The sequence below is a fragment of the Epinephelus moara genome, chromosome 19, assembly GCF_006386435.1.
Source record: "Epinephelus moara isolate mb chromosome 19, YSFRI_EMoa_1.0, whole genome shotgun sequence".
Lineage (NCBI taxonomy): Eukaryota > Metazoa > Chordata > Actinopteri > Perciformes > Serranidae > Epinephelus > Epinephelus moara.
Genome location: NC_065524.1, coordinates 34812022 through 34832116, shown reverse-complemented (window position 1 = coordinate 34832116; position 20095 = coordinate 34812022). Strand labels below are relative to the sequence as shown.

At 40.8% G+C, this 20095-nt stretch overlaps 1 protein-coding gene across 1 annotated transcript in view; it reads left to right on the top strand.

The window, feature by feature from the left end:
• The window catches only part of arid5b (AT-rich interaction domain 5B), a 103588-nt gene that overhangs the window by 10898 nt on the left and 72595 nt on the right, over positions 1-20095 (top strand). Inside the window, exon 3 of the mRNA XM_050071372.1 lies at positions 2912-3146. Within this exon, the coding sequence (XP_049927329.1) occupies positions 2912-3146 (235 nt within the window). The remainder of the gene's footprint in view (positions 1-2911; positions 3147-20095) is intronic.

Below are 20095 nucleotides of genomic sequence, written 5' to 3'. Positions count from 1 at the left end.
CCTCTCCATTGGACTTGTAGTTCTTCAGAGTATGAGAGTTATTAGACGGGGTTGAATCAACCTTAGGAGGAAAAAAAAAAGCACAGATCTTATTAAGTAAGCCAACTGAACAGAATAAAGTATGTACACAAAACCGCCGCAGCTATATACACAGTGTCAGCCATGCACATCACCGCTATAGATTTACATTTATAGTTTCCTGACGGTGTCACATTATCGTGTGTCAGGGAGACCACTGGCTCACAGCGTTCTCCTGTTCATTCATTACACATCTCACTGTAACAAATTACATTTTCCTCTGCACTTTGAAGGTGCAATCGTAGCCACAGAGTGTGACTTGTTATTTAAAAAGCATAAAAAATCTCTACATTCACGGTGAATATCTGAGGCCTGACTTTATGCTAATCAAAAAAAAAAAAGTCTAAAACATCTACGTCCCCATTGACATTGATTTAACTGCTGGCATAAATTCAATTCAGCAATCATCCACATCATCCATATTCATGCTGCCGTAATTTACTTACATTAATGTGCATCCACAGCCGTAATGCTACTTGACGCACATACCAATTTAGTTGATAAATAAGGACGTCCTGTTGTTCGTCCTGTTTCCTCGACTAGTTTCTGATTCTGATCTTTGCTCTTATTTTTAATCCTGTTTTATTTATTTTTCTCCTGACTGTGTTCACCTCATACTGTCACATGTTACCTAACAGTGGTGGAATGTAACTAAATACACTTATTCAAAGTATACTTTACAAGTACTTGAACTTTACTTAAGTACTTTAATTCTATGCAGCTTCTACTACACCGTCCACTTCTTTTTACTCCACTACATTTAGTTGACTTACGTCACTAATTAAAGGTGCAGTATGCAGTTCTGAAGAAATATTGTTGATTGTTGAGGCTCATTCAGAAGTTGTCAAATAGCAGCAAACAGTGTTGGTAGTCGCACCGAACCGCCAACACAAAGCGTCTGTATTTCACAACCTCAGAATGAGACTCAACAATCAACAATATTTCTCCAGAATTACAAACTGCACTTTAAAGGTTTAACATAAAAAACGTGATACATGTAGGCTATATAGTACGATGCTGCACTATAATGTAAATCAAGCCACTAATACAAGCAGTAAAGTGTTGAAAATTTGCTCCATTATGACATGAAAATGCTCTTAGATGTATTCTGCATGCATAGAATCATGTACAGTAATATACTATGATAATAAAACACTGTGGAATGAGCCAGTCTGTGTAATAAAGTACTTTTACTTTTAATATTTTAAGTACATTTTGCTGATATGACTTCTGTTTATTTCTACACTGGTCATGAAAGAGTCCACGCTTCACACTGATGTTCATATTTACATTTATTGTTCGTAGAAGTATCATGGAAGACCGTGGAAACTATACGATAAACAAAAAAACAGTTTCAAAGACAAAAATAACAATAAACATACTTTATGTGTCTCATTTTCTTATAAACCCAAGTATAACAGTATTGAAATAGGGTAATTTATCAATAATAATTACCATGTTTGCCTGGTAGTCCAGCTGTCATATCATAGAAGGGAGCTAGTTTACACTCAGCATTTCAGTCACCTTTAGTTTTTGCCCGGCCTTTTTTCCCGCTTAAACTTCCGGGTCATGGTCATGTGATTTACATGACACAAAATGTTTCATCATGAATTTAAAAAGACAACATTATAATAACTAGTGATGGCCAGATGATCCTTGAAGCCTTAAAGCCAAATGGTTCACAAAAGGTTCATGTCTCGAGGCTTTATGTGCACACAAACCCTCCTGCTGGTCAAAGACTGTTAAACAGACAGATATATTATAGGTCATTTTATCAGTTTGTAATACACTGAAGACTGTCCTGACACAGTGCAGCTTTTCAGTTCATCTTAATAAATGCATTTCATGTATCGGTCATGTATTCATTCATATAAATGAAATTTCTATTTCTAATGGCATCTCATATTACTTGTCAAATATTTTATCAGTAAATTATTTCGTCAACTTTTGAATAACTCATATGTTCGTAAATCGCGCCATTACTCGAACCACTTCCTGAACCACCGAGGCTTCGAACGTCATCAGCGACGTCACTTCCCGTTAAAGACACAAGCGTCGATTCGCGCTTCACTAAACACTTCCGGGATTTCTCGACACACGCTCCGAAACACCGGCACGGTACGACTCGTCAGTAAATAATAACTTTAGCTCATAAAGGATCCCGAAATAACATATAACAAAATGTTTTATACCAGCGTAAGAAAAACGTTTAACTATCATAAAAGGGCCTCACGTACGACTTCTGGTGTTGTCATGGCAACGTGTGACCGATGCTCTTTTACAGCATTCTGAATTTAGAACTATTTCGACAAGTTTTATACTTCAAAAGAGCTATAACTGTAAACAAAACTGCTCGTTAACATCCACCTAAACCTCTGTTTAAGATTCAGAGACTTGGTAGATTTTAAAACAGCACAAATTATGAAAAAAAGAATAATTAAAAAAAGAATCACTATTTCTATAAAGGGGTGAATTTTTGGGACTGAAATGTCAGGCACACTTTGAAAGTTTAAAAAACACTTTCTAGAAATTAAATTCAAATATAAAATTGTATGGTCAGAATGGCATGTTGGCATTAGTACAGCAGGGGTTGTTTAAAATCTTATTCTTAAAATCCTAAATTGTTCAGAGCAAAATAGATTTCAAACTCTAAATTTGAGTCATGTAAAGCCAACCTGCACATGTGCTGTTTTCTGTTCAATAAAACTTCTTCAAACAGAGTCGTAAAGCTGTGGCAAAAGCAAACGGTCCGTGACCTTGACACAGTTGCATTTATGAAACTCCCTTTATGCGCCTCTGATTGTAATTGGGATTCTGCCCCGCTTCCTTTCAGCACGAGGTAATTGCAGTGTCTGAGAAGGTGATTGTGCGACTGGAGGACTTGGTGAAGTGGACGGTACCAGACTTCTCAGGATGGACCCACTGTCTGAAGGCCGAGCCTCTCAAACCCTCGGTGCTCCGGGAGCTGGGGACCAACGGGAGGCGGGAGGCCCTCCACCGCTACCGCGAGAGCACCCTGACCAGCGGACTCAACTTCAAGGATGTCCAGAGGGAGAGGGCACAGTTAGGTGAGCGCCAGCGGAAACCGCAATTTCTTTTAGTCATTTTTGAGAAGCATTTCACCATTTGAAAAGGTTACTGCTGTGCTCCCAGTTTCTCTGCTGCTGCTGCTGCTGCTGCTGCTGCTGCTACTGTGTTAATGTTTATGTATTTGTGTCCTGTCTCCACCATAAATCAGCTTATGTTTATTGTCCTTTGGTTGGTTTAACAAGTGTTGTCTTGACTGGAGTAATTCATCAGTATGTAGTTGGAATTCCTCCCGATATAATGAGCTGAGAATCATACTAATAGAGGCAGGATGGAGGTAATGGCAGCGTGTTTGCCAACGCATTACCATCCTACAATATAACAGCTCTGTTTTGCGAGCGTGACAACAACAAAGGCAGGCAGCGTTGCAAAAATCACATAATTCAGCTGGTAATGTCTTTAAATAATTGAGTCACATCAAACTGCAGTCTCTGACTCCTTCTTATCCATCGGTTTAGATCATAATTGGCTGTGTATCTTTAGGGATCGTTGCTATTTGTGTCTGAATGGTTGCCTGGCGTATTCGTCATGTACACGGTGCCATTAAGTGTCAGTGATTGTTTGATTCTTGCACTGAGCTCTTGGGGTCTCATGGCAGCATTACCTATGAATCAGGCCCAACATAAAGCTGGATGTCTCCGCGGATGAGTCATCCGATGCAAATAGGAAACTCTGGCATTTGAGCCTAATAATCAGCAAGAACATAATGTTCCCTTTGAAGCCATTTCCCAGTTATTTGCCCCTCTCTCTCTGCCTCTCACATGGCTGTGATGTAATGCCTAATGCTGATTATAATGGTATAATGTAGCTTAGCAAACGTGCTAAAAATACCATCACATCTTGTCAGGTTATAAGTATGTATCCTGGTGATTTAAGCCAGAAATTTAGCTTCATAATCCCCAATTAATTCATTTTTAATAATCATCTCATGCCTGGAGCCTTTGTGGAAGTGCAACTGCTATAGGCTTAAAAACACGAGGCTTTTTTTCTGTAGCAAAAGGCGGCTGGTTTATTGATGAGTCTTGTGCTGTTTTCTGCTCAGGGATCTTCCAGGAAGAGAAGCTGTTGTGTGTGTGATGCTGTAATGCCCTTGATTACTCGATATTGCTTGAATCTCATATGCAAAAAGGACAAGAGGATCAATAATGGATGCTTTGTTGTTATTCCAGTAATCAATACGGTTTGATTGTGCTTGTGCGTGCGTCTGTGTGTGATTGCTAGCTTTCATAAATAGATGCGTCAGCCTGCTTCATAAATGATATTATGTTCCATATCATGGCTTTCTATAAATGTGCTGTACCCTCCAGATTGTATAGATTTATCTGTTGTCAGTGTAATAACCTGACGATGACGCTATTGTTACTAAGGGGTTGTATGTGTGTGTGTGTGTGCGTGCGTGTGTTGCTAATGAGCAGCGCTGCCGTTAATGACTCTATCAGGCTGTTTCTAAATGCACTTGTCACTCCGATGGGACACTCTGCCAGAGAATCTGCCCACTCAGCAGAACGGGCTCAGACTCTGGCAGGGCACCAGAGACACACACACACACACACACACACAGACCCACACACACAGACACACACATAGATGGACACGTGCACACATGCTCCACACACCGACAATCAGTGGTGTGCACTCACTTATCCATTTGTTTGTTTGTTCACTACGTCTTTGGCGTGTGTCAGTTGTTGACAGTCTAACAATATGAGCAGGGCAGAGAGTTTGGGAGAGAGTGAGAGAGATCACTTATTCATCAAGGCAAATGCACGTTACTCTGAGCAAGGGTTTGCATAGAAATATGAAATATGCCACTGCAATGCTGCTGACTACCGGAATGAAATATTCATGCCACAGCAGCAGCAGATCAGATATAAAAGTACCCTTAAAGCGTCCTGAAGCTGAATGTCTGTAATTCTCTGTGATATTGGCTCATTGACTAAACTGACTTTTTTATGATACAGCTATACCCTCTCCTTTTTTTGGATTGTATTTATAAACAGAATAGCCCGAAGTGGCTGCTCGCTGCTTCACGTGAATGATGTATTTGCTGATTGTTATTCTCAGGCTGATCTGTAACTATGTCAGAGGAATTGGATTGTTCCCCATAACAGGATACTGCAGCAATACCACAAGCTGCACAGAAAACCATTGTGAGCTAAAGAGCAATAAAGTGTGCCATTGTTATCGAGGGAAACGGTTCTCTCTCTCTCTTTTTTCCAAGTATGTATCCGAACTTTTCCTGGCACGCTGCCACTGTGAATTAAGTGCACTGTTATGTATTTGTGTCTCACAGGGAACATATGAAAAATACTACCAGACAAATGTGTCTGAAATAGCAGGATGCTATTGTTCTTGATCTGCATTATGGTTTGGTGAGGGAACAAAGCTCTGTTCTGCTCTGTCCTCAGAAATGCATAAAGAGTGAAACCAAAGATGCCTGCACAAAGTGATTAATTAGAGAAACAAGTGACCTTTGCTGTTGTCCTGCAGCATGGACAGCTGTGACTCTAAAACCTGTGAGGCACAGAGATGATTGGTATCATAATTCACATTCCAGCTTTCGCCTGGCTTTGAAACATTTTAAAAAGTACAGCTGACCTGGAGTAAGAGGGCCTCCAAATTGATGCAATGTTCCTGTAGACCTTTAAAACTAAATCTAAAAGATTACATTTTTTCCCCCTGAAGAAACAAAGAAGTCTGTCCAGCAGTTTGTTCTCAGCCAGTTTGGCTGTTATCAGGCCATTAAATGGGCATTATCAGCGGTTAAAAGAGTCATATGGGTTAGAAGAGGCCTGACATACCTGATATTTAGGCCCAGTGCACTGGACTTAAAAGCCAATTTGATTTTGACGCAAATTGTGTAACTACAACTTCTGGATCTGTCACGTGATGTCATGGGGTCCGAAACCTTTTCCCATAGACCTACATTGTGAAAGAGACATCTGTAAATCATGGATATATATATGTATTTTAATAATTCAATAGTCTAGAAAAGCCACACAATTAAATGGTTTTTATCACCATTCAAGTTAGCGGACGTGTTAGTGTGAAGATTGGGGATTTTTTATGATTTTATACTTGCGAAATCAAACCTTTTTGGCTTCACATGCCACTGAGCAGCTCTTCTAGGAATGAACGGAGCCCGGCCTTCAACGCTGTATCCAGGTATCCAGCTTTCTTTATACATCCATGCTACTCTTAGCTTCAGAAGGCTATTATTGTGCCGTGAAATGGCCGTTTACACTTATTGTGAGGCTGTGAGCTCTTGTGGCCTTAATTACTATGACAGGAGCAAAGGAGGAAATCTGGTGACGCAATATAAAGAGCCAGAAAGTCTGCATTTGGCAGGTGGGTGGGCGTGAGGGATGGGTGGTGAATGAGTCAAACAGTCACATGACTTGCACCCGGGAGAGTGATGTTTGTGTGGCATGTGGAGCCAAAGGTCAACGGTGGCTTATTTAAACCAGAGGTGGTGGTTTTAACCGACTACCGTGATGTTTTCCTAAACCTAACCATGTAGGGTTTGCACCAAAACCTTATGTTGGATTTGCAAATGGCTACTATGGCATACTATGAAGCTAATTACCACAGACAACGGCCATTTAATGGACTGATAATGCTTTTCTTGCTCTGAGTTTAGCTTAGCATAAAGACTGGAAACAGGGGGAAACAGCTAGCCTGGCACTGTCCAGCACTAACACATCTGCCTATCAAATCTAAAGCTCACAAATTAACATGTTGTAGCCTGGTTGTTTAATCCCTACAAAGATTTGGTGGGCTGTTTCTTGGCGGAGCTTAGTAACTCCTTTTTTCTTGTTCACACGGTATTATTGCCACGGAGCCAGGCTGTTTCCAGTCTTTGTGCTAAGCTAAGCTAACCAACTGATGGCGGTAGCTTCATATTTACCGTACAAACATGAGAGTGAAATCGTCTAACTAACTAACTATCGTCTAAAATTAGTTATCAGTCCTCCTGTGGCCTGCACGTAACACAAAGGACATTTAATCACATTAAACATACTGTATTTTCCCACATACAGGCCAAGATGACAGTAATAACATGTTTCTACGAGTGCATGAAGACTGATGTATTGTACTTTGTGGTGCTTACATAATCTTTAATGTAATTCACTTAATCAGGTAATGCAAACTGTCCACTCAGTTTATCTTGTATTGGAGTGAGCGTTAGAGCTTCTTTTTACTGTTCAATCCACCGGGGATGGCTTGCCAGGGAAGTTTACATTCTGCCCCTCTATCTCTCCCCAGAGAACTGGCCTGATTCTTTTTTTTTTTTTTTTTCTTTCATTGCTGCCTGCCGAAATTGGTTTCTGGTCGTATACTACGAGGCCGAGCGTTAGAGAGCTGTATCTGCTGATACAGTTTGTTGGCTTTAGCCGGGAGAAACAGAGAGCTGTAGAAGGAAAATAATAAAAAAAATAAAATAAAAAAAACACAAAGGATTTCTCTTGCTCACAAAATAGCTCAATAGGTTTTCTGTCTTGTCTTTCTCCAATTCAAGCCTTCAGCGCAGAAGCCTGTGAGCAGATTGTGAGCTGAGATGATGTGGAGGATTATACAAGGTCAGAGCTTGTGACTCCTGCATTCAGAGAACATAGATGGTGTTCCTGACTCCTGCCCTTTAGTATCATCTGAAGCTGGTTCATCCCTCAGCGAGAAAACATCCCATGTAACTCTGCAGGCGGAAAAAAAACAGTGTATTACAAAAGCAGCTGCCCCTCCCTTTGACTTTTAAGATTTCTGTGCTGCAGCACCTTTTTGAAAATTAAAGTGAATGACACCATAACATTACAAAAATATTACTGCTGGGTTGATATTGGATGGTTCCTGCTGTTAAAGCTCTGCTGTTTGACCCCACAAATTCATACAGTGAATCAGACTAAAGTCGAGGGCGCGTGATGGATTAGATATCTGAAAAATATGACCATTTTCATGGACTACTCAGTGATGGTAATGAAGGTCAGTTATTATTATTATTCAAGGAAAGGCATATTATTCATGCATCTATTTGCTGTGTGAAAAGCCTTGATTGATGATTTCCATTTACGATCTCCATCAATGTCAGAGTAAAATTTGATGTGATGGATTTGAATCAAAATGCACTTAAGTTGTGTAAAAAGAAAACATGGCATTTTCTTCCTATAATCCATAATAACTGACCTTTATTGCTGCGCTTGTTGTATATTTTAGTTTAAGTACATTACACACATTCATCAGAAGCAGTTTCGAGAGCTGTGTCGTACTCAAGGACACATGTGGGCAGCAGGGGCCGGTGATCAAACCACCAACCGTGCAATAAATGTCCAGCCGTCTCCACCAATTTAGCTTCAGATTTGCCTTCTAAGCCGTGTCTTAATTCTGCACTACACATTAATTATATACAGTATACATAGTTTCTCAGCGTCTTTGTGCATTGCAGTGTGGGACAATAGTGTGCATCAACAGCACACTCAAAAATTAGCCTTAATACTTAATACTTCAATACTTTGGCTCAATCCCAAAACATCCCTTGTCACCACCACTTTGCTAATACCCCCATGTGTTCACACCTAGCGCTAGGGTCTGATTCTTGTTGAGATAGACGGGTAGGATGAAGTTTTCGGGCTACACGGCCCTCTATGGAGGTTATTCAGAGGCACAGTCCAAACCAAGTGTTGAGAAATCATTGGCGTGATGCCTGCACAAGCAGTAATTGAATAATAATTGAATAATTAATAAACAAAGACAGTGTAATAGCTCCAACAGCAACCGCTGCCCTTTTATTTACTCGACCATAAGTCCTGCACATGAGCCTCAAAACTCAGAGGCACATAATACAACCAGTCTGTAACAGTATTATAGTTTAATGTCATTTCAGTATCTTATAGTCCTTTTCTTCATAACAAGCGTAAACAAAATACAACAAAAAAAGTCATAAAGATATTAGTAGTACGCTGAAAAGAATTCTTGTACCATGCTGATGTCTCTGTAACTAGTTAGCCAGTTAATGTATCATTGTTATTGCTGGTTTGTGCAGGACAGTCCCACATTTTTACATATTTCCATGTCACACTCCCTTCTTTGATGACATATGACGCCTGAAATTTAAGTTAAGCCCAGCAGCAAAGTTGCTTCACTTGTTATCAGCCCAGACTGGCAGGGTAGGAGCACAGGTTGCTAACGTTAGCCTACAGAGCACAGATTTATAATAATACATAGATACTGAATGTCAAGATGGCACCTATTTATTCCCATGAAGTTGCTTGCCTGGCGCATACGGCAAAAAAAGTTTCTAGCTTCCGGATACTTTCACAGCATACAGCCCACTGAATATGCACAGTAGTGTTTCTCCCGTTGGCCCTGCCTTTGAATTCCCGCTCGGCTCATAAACTTTACATTGTGATGCATGGATTTTTAAAATGCATGTCTTGACATGAGAGAAGTTTTACAAATATAAAACCTCCATGGATCAAAAAATTCTCTTTTACAATGGTGGCCTTTGGGAAAATGCTTTTTAGGCCACAGAGGATTTTTTCGCTGCCATACAGCAAGTGGCCACTGGGGAAAATTGGCTGCAACTGCAACTCCACAAGGGGTGTTCTTTTTTTTATTTGATGACTCGTTTGATTAATTGATAGCATGAAACTTAAGTTGCGAATGACTTGCAAACCTGCATGCTGTTCTGACTCCACCAGATAAGTGTCAAATGTTGTGATAATATCATTATTGCCATAGTTGCGTCATCTTATGTAAACACCATCAATGACTGATGATGACATATCAGGGTCTTGAAGGGTTGTCCCATTTCATAGCAGAACATTTCAACCCCAGCCTCTTGCAATTCTGTTTCAATGTACAAAGGGGCACTCAAAAACCAAAAGTTATGGGTAAATAAGAAATGGGGTTACATTTGTTGCTTTTCCAGTGTGCACACGTCTCAGTTTTCTTGATTGGGCAAGAGTAATACATTACTTCATGTGATCAGAGCTATGCTAGTACAGTGATTGAGCTGGGCGGTGCAGTAGGCCGTTGAGGCACGTAGCAGTATCACTGCATTTCAAGATTCTTTACAGCCTCGCCCGCTGCAGGATAGAACCACTGTATTTCCCTCTGATGCAACATCTGATCTGTATGCCAGGCTTGGCACATATACCCGAGTTGATATCCCGACAATATTTCAGTCGGAACATTTCAATTTGATGTAGAGGGTAGATTCTGTCCCTTTTCAGAGACTGTTCAGAGCGTCACTGAATGTTTATGCGGGCAGGAGCTGGTGATAAGGAAACAGACAGATGCTGTCTTCTCATGGTTGATTTGTCTCGTTGACAATACAGAACAATATTTGGGACTTTTGAGTCACTATCACACATGAAAATGCTTTATGTTTTTCGACTGCGACGTGGGAAGGAGTAAAGCGCTTTCTTGGAAAAGATAAAGAGAAAGTGTGGCGGTGTTAGAAGAGTAATGGTATGTTGTGACTCCAAAAGAGAAAGGATGCTTCTGTAAGACACACCACACTGTACTCCTCCATTCAGAATATGTGGCAGATTGTATCGTTTGCACTTGTTTGCTTTCCGCCCCTCGAACATATTTGCTTCCCCTTCTGCTTTTTTTTCCGCAGAACTAATTCTACAAACTGTCCAGAATCCCTTTTGAAGTAATTTAATGGAGTGTTTGTATTGATTATGTGCCTCTCTCACCACCCTTCTCTCTTTCTCTCCCTCTCTGGTATGCTTTTTTCTTCCTCTTCTTTTTGGTGGTGGTGCTGGTGTTGGGAGGGTTTATGGCAGTATCTTCTTCATTATGCTCAGACCTGTAGGAGAGAGAATCACAAGCTGTTTTTCCTCGCTGATGTGCTCATATCATTAATTCACTTCTGACTGGCCGGAAGCCAGAGAATTCTAAATCTGTAAGCAGTAAATTGTGTGCCGGGGTGGAAAAATCTATTAGATGTTTGAGCATGCCTCGAATTTGAATGGGAGAAAGAGAGAGAAAGACACACTGTGAGAGAAAGAAAAGAGAGAGAGAGAGACCACCCAACACCCGAGCCATATCCTGTTATGGCTTGCACCGTAATCAAATTCAGCTTCTTCGGATTGCTATATTCATTAATAATTTGTGTTATTTTATTTCTGGAATGTCACATAATGTGTTTTTGGGCTTGCGCGAGGGAGGGGCTGAGGGCTGGTGGATGGTTAAACAATGAGAATGGCCTCGGAGGAAATGAAGAGCTCCGTCTCTCCATTAGCGAGGTCTGAAACAACAGTTGTGTCTCTCTTCTCTCCATTAGTCAGGTCTGGAACAACAGAGACGCTATTGATGTGACCTCTGCCAGGCATCTTAAATAGAAAGAGAGGGAGCGAGGCTCTTTCATAATACACCAGCTCGTCTGCTTCTGAGATAGATTTCCTGATAGTTAGATATTTTCATCATTCTTTTTTTATGAGAAGCCTCAGAATCTCAGTCACTTTTTAATCTGAGATTGTGTGTTTATCTTCTTAAAACAAATTGCCTGCTAGTTCCAGTTACTCTCTGACTCACACTTAAGTGTTACCCAACCAGCAGCCTCTCTATATTCGTCTTTGTCAAAATGATGCTTATTTCAAGTATTACGGCAACATTAATATATCAGCGCGGAGCTGCCTTTTGTACACGTCTCCCTGATATGTTTATCTCCTCCTGACAGTTTCTGACACTCTGCCTTCAGATAGCTAGATAGATATGGATGATTCTGTGCTGCTCAGTAGGCCTTCTAGACATCACAGATTGTACAATTAATAACCCTGCATATTTTATGAGCATGCCAGTCCATCTGCTTTATGAATGCATGTAAAACTGTCTTCTTCTGGATGCCCTGTTGTGCATATCAAAAGGACTCAAAGTTCAAATCAACAGAAAGAAAAACAAACAATTTACTCAAGTTCTGAACTCAAGTGCAGATTTAAGGTACTTTACATGAGTATTTTATGCTACCTCACACTTCTGTTCGACAACCGTCACCTGTTTTAGTCACTAACTGCTTCACTGATTAAGATTTGATGCATTTTTAGAGATTAAACTAACAGAAATAGTACATAAAATATTTCCACTTCAACCAGCTACGACAGTAAAATCCTACTTATACACTAATGCATCATTAATCATAATCCATTAATATATGAGTATACTCATAGGAGCAGTTTCTAGTTCTGAGAAGGCTGATGAGAACTTTTGATTGTGATACTTAAAGTAGATTTTGCTAATAATACTAAAGGATCTGAATGCTTCTTTCCAGGGCCGTAATCACCTATTAAACATTAGGGGGACCATTTTTATTAAGATGATTGTTTTGGCTTTTTGCATTATTTGATAGGAGTCTTAGGGCGCATTCACAACAGGATAGTTCGGGGGACTCGGTTCAATTGGGCGCGGAATGGTGAAAGATTTCACACCTTCATTTGGTTTGGTTCACTGTCACACTGCACTTTTTAAAGCGGACCAAACTGCCAGGACAACGTCACGCAGTTACAACAGCTGCTCGTTTGGGGGCGCTATTGCCCGAAATGACCACTGACCACGAAGAAAAAAAACATGAAGAAGAAAACCCGGCTCATCGATTGGCCAGGACCGAAACACCAAAATGCACTGCGCTCTACGTCACTTCCTCTCTTTGGTTCGCTGGATAGTCCGTTTGCATTTCCCACTGTAAGTGAACCACACCAGGGTTCACTTGCAAGTGAATCGAGACTCCCAGTTTTCAAGGGGACCAGGGTTCGCTCGTTTGGTCCACACCAGAGTTTGAATGAGCGTTCACACCTCTCCAAACTATCCCTGGAAGTTGACCAGGGTTTGTTTAAAGCAGACCAAGTAGCGCCAGTGTGAATGCATCCTTAGTGTGACAGGGGGGAGGGAGAGGGGGGATGACATGTAGCAAAGGGCCACAGGCTGGAGTTGAACCTGCAGCCACTCCTGCAAGGACATTGCCTTTGGAACGAAGACACCTGGCGCCCCAGTTTTTTGGGGGACAATTTCGATGCACGCCCTCTGCGATCCACCCCTCCAAGGGGGTCTGGGAGATATGAGCGATTTTTAGAAACTCAACAGCTAAACTGACCATTTTAGAGCGATTGCAACAAAACTCTTAGATGAGAGACGCTCAGACTTTTGATGACTGAATGCCATTTTAGTGAGCCAGCATCTGATTGAGGGCTGCACAGGAGGAGTGCACACACTATGACTTTTTTATGACATATTATACCATGATATTTTATTACTTTTTTTATTACACATCATACTATGACTTTTTATGACCTTTTTTATGACATACTAACACTTTACAAAAACTATAACAGTTGACAGTGATATAACCTACTTATCATTCTAGTTTCCCACTATTTAATACATTTAAAACTAATGAAAAAGAGACACAGTTCAGTGTTTGACATTGATTTTTACGGTGGAGCCAAATACTTAGAAGAAACTAGCATCATCTGATTAAAATGTCTTAATATCTGCACTCGTGATGAAGGAAAATCCTTATTTGGGAAGCTGTGTTCACACTCTTGTGATCAAAAATAATCCGAAGCTCAGATTCAGAGGCTGCTCTGTTAATGGTTTTCTGGTAAATAGTAAATACAGCAACTTCTGATCAACCCAAATCAATTTCAGGCTTAAAAATAACAGCTTCTGGTTGGGTCACACTCACTTCCATTTTAAGCCACGCTCTACGTTGGTTTAAACGCTGCCTATTTTGAGTGCAGATATGGATGCAGATAATTTAGCTGCAGATAATGGTGTACATGCTCATCACTATTAATTGTATGTACCCACAGCAGCCCAGTAACGGCTTCTGCTGGGGTGCGACAACACCATTTGCACAAACCACATTATATTAGAACCAGTAATAATAAAAACAGTAATTTGTTAATTTTATGTATGATTCTAATGACATTTGCTAATGATTATTTCAGATGGTGGTGTTGCCTGGCGTAGCATCGCATATTATTTGTCTTTATATTGTGTATCTATATTGGCAGGTGGTCATTTTAAGCATTTTGTTAATATTAGAGGGGATGTGCTTATATATTATAATTATAATATATATTATAATTACAGCCTGTCTTCCACCACTGAATATGAACAGCATGGGCTCAACTCTTTCTGTTCAGGCTCGTGAACATGATTCAGACTATTGCATTATCTCTGACTGTGAGTCTATTGAGTGGTTTCATTTTATACTGATGTCAACAAGACACAAAAGATTTTTTTAGTGACTGATGATGATTTACTGTTCCTTCTATTTCACATTTTACCAGTTAACTGTGAGTTTCCAGTATAATGTGAGTGTTGAAACATCCAGTTTTATCTCTTACAACTTGAATCATGGCTCGCCTTTTTTAAAGCTCTGTGGTTACATGATTTAATAAGACGGAGCTGCGCATGTTGGTAATAATAACTTGAATTCCACAGCGTGTGAGGGTGTGTGAACAAACGCGCTCTCACATTAAATACCCATTTAATTCTACCTGTTGGAAAAACACTTTCAGTCAGACTTGTGCCAAGGTAAAAAATAGCTCTCGCTGCCGATTGCAGATCAGCTTTCTCAACATTCACCTAATATCTGTCATAATCTGAAAGGCAGCACTGATGCGAGGGGGTCACAAGATACACGCCGGAGTGCACAGTGTGGAAGATAGACTTCTAGCCTTGTAGGAATAACATAGTGTTCATTTCACAGCACAGAGGTAATGCATTTTTCCCGCATTGAAAGGTAATTGCAATGGGGGCTTTGATAGATTCCAGACCTTTGGTGGGAGCAGTGTGTGTGTGTGTGTTTCTGTGTGTGTGTGTGCTGCATGCTCACACATACTTGCTTGAATACATAACTGCTCTTAATGCTTTTATTAAGCCAAAGAAATACAAATGACGTAATTTGTATTTGTAAAATATCTCTGGGCAGATGGTGTAATATATTTTGGTTTCTTTGATATATTGACTGCCAGAGGAGTTGGAAAGGAGCGCCTTGGCTGCAAACAATAGATCATTGATGCCTCTCTGTCCTCTTTTTCAACCTGTCAGTCCGTTTCCTTGTTATGTACTGGCCCGAGGAGCACTTGGCAAAATGAGAGGCATTCAGCCAGTCTTGTTTTTTCCCCTGATTTCCCCCTCAGCCATAATTCAGGGAAAGCTGTTGTTTCATCCGACGTGTCAGAGGATGATATCGAAAGTTAACAGAATCCCTTTGTTCCAGTGTTTTGGGTGCAACTGTTATTATCTCGCTAAAGATAATTGTTAAGAGTGAGAAAGAACAGCTGAGAGGACGCAGGCTCGCACAGATAAGTCGGTAAATACGCAGTAAACTTACCTGATATTTCACGAGGAGCAAATTGATTCCAGTCGCGTTTTTCGATCATTTACAGCCTTGTCACGATGACTGGCACGTTTTTAGACAACAGAGGCCCGTGCCAGATATGATTCATGCTGTTGTCATATCATGTCTCTCCTCCTTGTGTTTCTTATAATGTATACAAAATACATAACAGTCCGTGGATGGGTTACAAAGAATAAACAAAAATATCTCCCACTGTCATTTTCAACTCATGTTGGACTTAAAAAAACAAGGGATGCACTGTGAAATTCTGGGCTGATACTGACGTTTAAAATGACAATTGGGCCAATAGGTGACACTGATACAGATATCTCTTTCTTTTTTATTGTTGTTGTTTATTTTGTTTTTGTCATTTATTCCCCCTTTTGTGCTGAGAAGACAAAGAAACCTTGAAGTGTTTCAGTCCTTCATTACACTACCTTTAATGAGCACACATATAATTGTACACTTTAATTAAATAACCTTTACATGAAAAGACATTTAAAAATAACTGCTTCTAAAGCCGTATTGCTCTATGTAATATATCATGAGTCCCTCTCTAATATCTGTTTTATATTGCTGGGAAAAACATCAACAGATTTCTCCTTCAAACAGCTGGATGTAATCAAGTTTCCTGCCAAAAACTACATTTTTACAAGATTACATTTGAACACATCATGAGAACGTTCTAATTTACCTTCACCCAATACTCATTTTAAGTGAGTAGAGATTGAAAAATATAACTCAGTGCCAATACTCATTTTAAGTGAGTAGAGATTGAAAAATATAACTCAGTGCAATCTTTTCTTCCAGTGTTGTGTGGAAGGCTGTTTCCCCGTTGAAATGTGTCTCCCTCCACCTTAGCCCTTATCCTAAACACTGAGGGGGGTGCTAGGCATTAACAGAAGGAAACACTACTCGACAGAGAGCACATCTTGATATATAAAGTAGCTAACTTTGTACCGATTTAGACAGTAATTTGTTGTTACATTTTCAGTGACTGTTTCAAAAGGCTTTTTACGGCATATAATATATCATAATTCCCTCTTTAGTATCTGTTTTATATTGCTGGGAAAATAGCAACAGATTTCTCCCTCAAACAGCTGGATTTAATCAACTTTCTTGCCAAAAACTGTTTTTATAAGATTACATTTAAACGCATCATGAGAGTGTTCTAATTTACCTTCACCCAATACTCATTTTAAGTGAGTAGAGATTGAAAAATATAACTCAGTGCAATCTTTTCTTCCAGTGTTGTGTGGAAGGCTGTTTCCCTATCAGTAGCCCTTTTTAGATAGGAGTTGTGCAAATTTGCAGGAAAGCCCAATCAGTCTTTTTTCAGCATTGGCAGTATAAAAACAAAATCGGGGAGTGCAGCAAAATGCCGTCTACCTACTTTTGTTTATACAGAATGCGCCTTTTTCGGGGCAATGGGGGGCATGAGCAAGTAACAAAACGTGTAGCTCAGCGTGTGACGTAAACAGTGACGTGGGAGGGAAGCCGCGGCTGGTCAGTCCTTCGGCGATTCTCTCATAAGTCGGCCCGTCCTTCACCGTCCCCGTCATCTGATGGTTAATGGTTAATTGTTTCCGAGGACAAGGAGGGCGCGCAATTCCATGTCTCCCCAGTTGCTGATCTTTACAGTGTCTGTCAGTTTTTTTATATTGCTGGGAAAATATCAGATTTCTGAACAAATTTCTCCTTTCTGAACAAGTTTCTTCCATAAAAGATTACATTTAAACACATCATGAGAAAAAGTAATTTTGAGTAAATAGATATTAAATGCATCATAATATATTTCAATGCAAGGACCTTGAGCATAACGTCCGGTGTTGTTTCAAAGGCTGTTTCCCCATCAGTATGTGTTAACCCTAACCTGACCCTAAGCCCTATTTGACAGGGGAGCACATTTTGATACCTTACCGGCTTCTGGCTGCTAACAGATAATGTTAACTAGCTCTCTTTGGACCAGTTTCAACACAGATGTAGCATTATTAGGGAAACAATAGGGTGTATCCGCTGACGCTTAGATGACTTCACTGTGTCCTTTAGTCCAGACAGCATCCCAGGGAAGATCTCTGTTCGTCCCAAACAAGTTTTCTGTTGTCTATGACAGGACGCAGTCTCAAGTCCCGCGTTTTAGCCTGCTCAGAACTGATGTGACACAACTGAAAAACATTCACTGCCATCTGTGAGTGTCATCTTATTTGCCGATTGGCTGAAGGCAGTCAATGAGGTGAATATCGGCCGTAGGTGTATTACGGAGAGAACTAAAAAGCATTGAGTGACCGGCTAACATAAACTTGTTATCGGAGCGAGTAGATATTCTGCATTGAAGTTCTTATCTGTCCTGTGCAATATGAGACAAGCGGTTACAAACACTGTATGTGCTGCATTACAGTGATTACAGCTCTGTTGGTAAAGCGGAGGTTTTGCCACATCAGAGGTCGTGTTCTGTAATCTGGAATGAGTGAGTTTACAGCCAAGCTGGTCGCAGTTTATCAGAAATTACCTGCTTGTTTAGCCAGATACTCTGTGTGTGTGTGTGTGTGTGTGTGTGTGTGTCACATGAATAACACAGCAGCCTTGTGAAAACAGTTTGTGCAGGAGCGAGCTGGGGGAACTTCAAACGGAGATCATTAGGGGTTGTGGAGAGAAAACAATTGTTAGTGGTGGTTGTTTTTCTTTTTTTGTGTGTGAGGCTGTTAGAATGTGTAATCACAGCTAAGTGCACAGAGAAAATCTTACAGTTTGCATTTCTGGGATTTGCTTTGTATCTTCAATGCGCTTTATATCAATGACGGCACATAAACAAGAAATCTGAACAGATGGCGCTGGTTTTTAATGACATATTGCTATCTGTAAAGTCTCCCTCTAAGCCACAGACTAAAACGTCTCCCCTTGGGGAGCGCACCGCTCTAGTTGTTATCATGCGCTGCTAATGTCACTCTTTTCTTTGCCACATTGTCAAGTCCTCCAGCTAAATAAATGCAATGTAAATTGAGTATTGTGCTGGATGTAATTATTGAAAAGGGTTCCAGTTGGCTTAACTCTACGGGCTGTTTATTTAAAGCCTTCCTCCTCTGTATAGATCTGATGATAGAGAGAGAGAGAGAGAGAGAGAGAGAGAGAGAGAGAGAGAGAGGGAGAAAGAGAGGTTCTTATATAATGACAGGAATTCACAATGGAGCCATGCTGAATGACAACACCCCCCCCTCCCAAACATCTCCAACAAACATCCCCCCTTCTCTTTCTCATTATAGTTTTACCATTGGGAAACATGCCTGTCTCAAATAGCCTCTAGTATTATTCCTTTCCCCCCCTCCTGCTCTTTTTGTGCTTCATTCTGTTACTGAAAACATATCAAATCATGTTTCCTTTTAGTGTACACCCTGAGAAATACGTCTGAGTTGATAATGAGGGGCCCTTCTTTGAGGAAATACACACGGCAACTTTGATCTAGAATGGCATGTAATTCCTTGCCTGACCCAATTCCCAATCTCCTGATAAGATGGTTTTTTTTCCCTCTCCCTCCTTTGCTCTAACCCTCCTGCAGAACTCACTCAAATGGGAACTTGCTGTCCCATTAAAGATACATTTAAAGCCAAACATGTCATCCATTTCATTCTGCAGGAGGATATGTGCGGTTGGAACGGCTGTCGACTGCCGGCTGAGCCGAGAAACTCTCCACGTATCCCCCCTTTTCTCTCTGTTGGTGACAACCTCTGAGATCTCTGATCACAGCTGCTCAATTGAGTTTGTGTCGGACAGAGCTGCGTGACAAATGAGAGTGGCCGTCATAGCAGATAGAGTATCATCACCTGGGTGTAAGAGCTGTTAGGCCCAGACACACTATACCGGTATCAAAGAACCAAGGGCGACAAAGGCCGACTGTTGTGTCACCTCACTTTGTGCGCGTCTCGGCCAAAAAGTTGCACTGAACACACCGTGAAGACTACAGCCAACAGCTAACTAGCATATAGAGATCAATTTAATTTTGTCTTTAATGTTATTATCTTATATTAACTTTGTAATATGATTATCTTATATAATGTTATTACTATCCTAAAACATTCTCCATCCTCTGTAACTCTGCAGGACTTATTTCCACCCTGCCCAGCAGCAGTACCGTGGCGAACGGTCCCTAACTGCGGGGAGAACGGAGCAGGCTTAAATGCGCCACGCGAAGGCGTAATGAGAGTTTACTCAATTCGCCATGGCAGAAGAGAGCAGCAGCGTCAGACGGCCAAACTCCTCCCAGGAGGAACCTGAAGTTTTGATCCGGGAGGTCCAAGCTCGCAGTGTCCGAATATACGGAACTGCGAGCAGACCTCCACGGGCTGATGATGCAAAGGTAGCCTGGGAGGAGGTCACTACGATTGTAAATCAATGTTGCGTTTCTCTCGTGCGCGCGCTCTCTCTTTCTCTCTCGCAGTCTCACTCTGTTTCTTTTCTTTTGACTTTTCTAAGATGACAGATGCTGAATATATACTCCCTATCTGATGCTGTGGCTGTTTGTGGTTGGCTGAGAGGGATGTGAACTCATTAGTTTGCAGCTGTGTTAATCAAATCAGGTTGGGTTTCCAT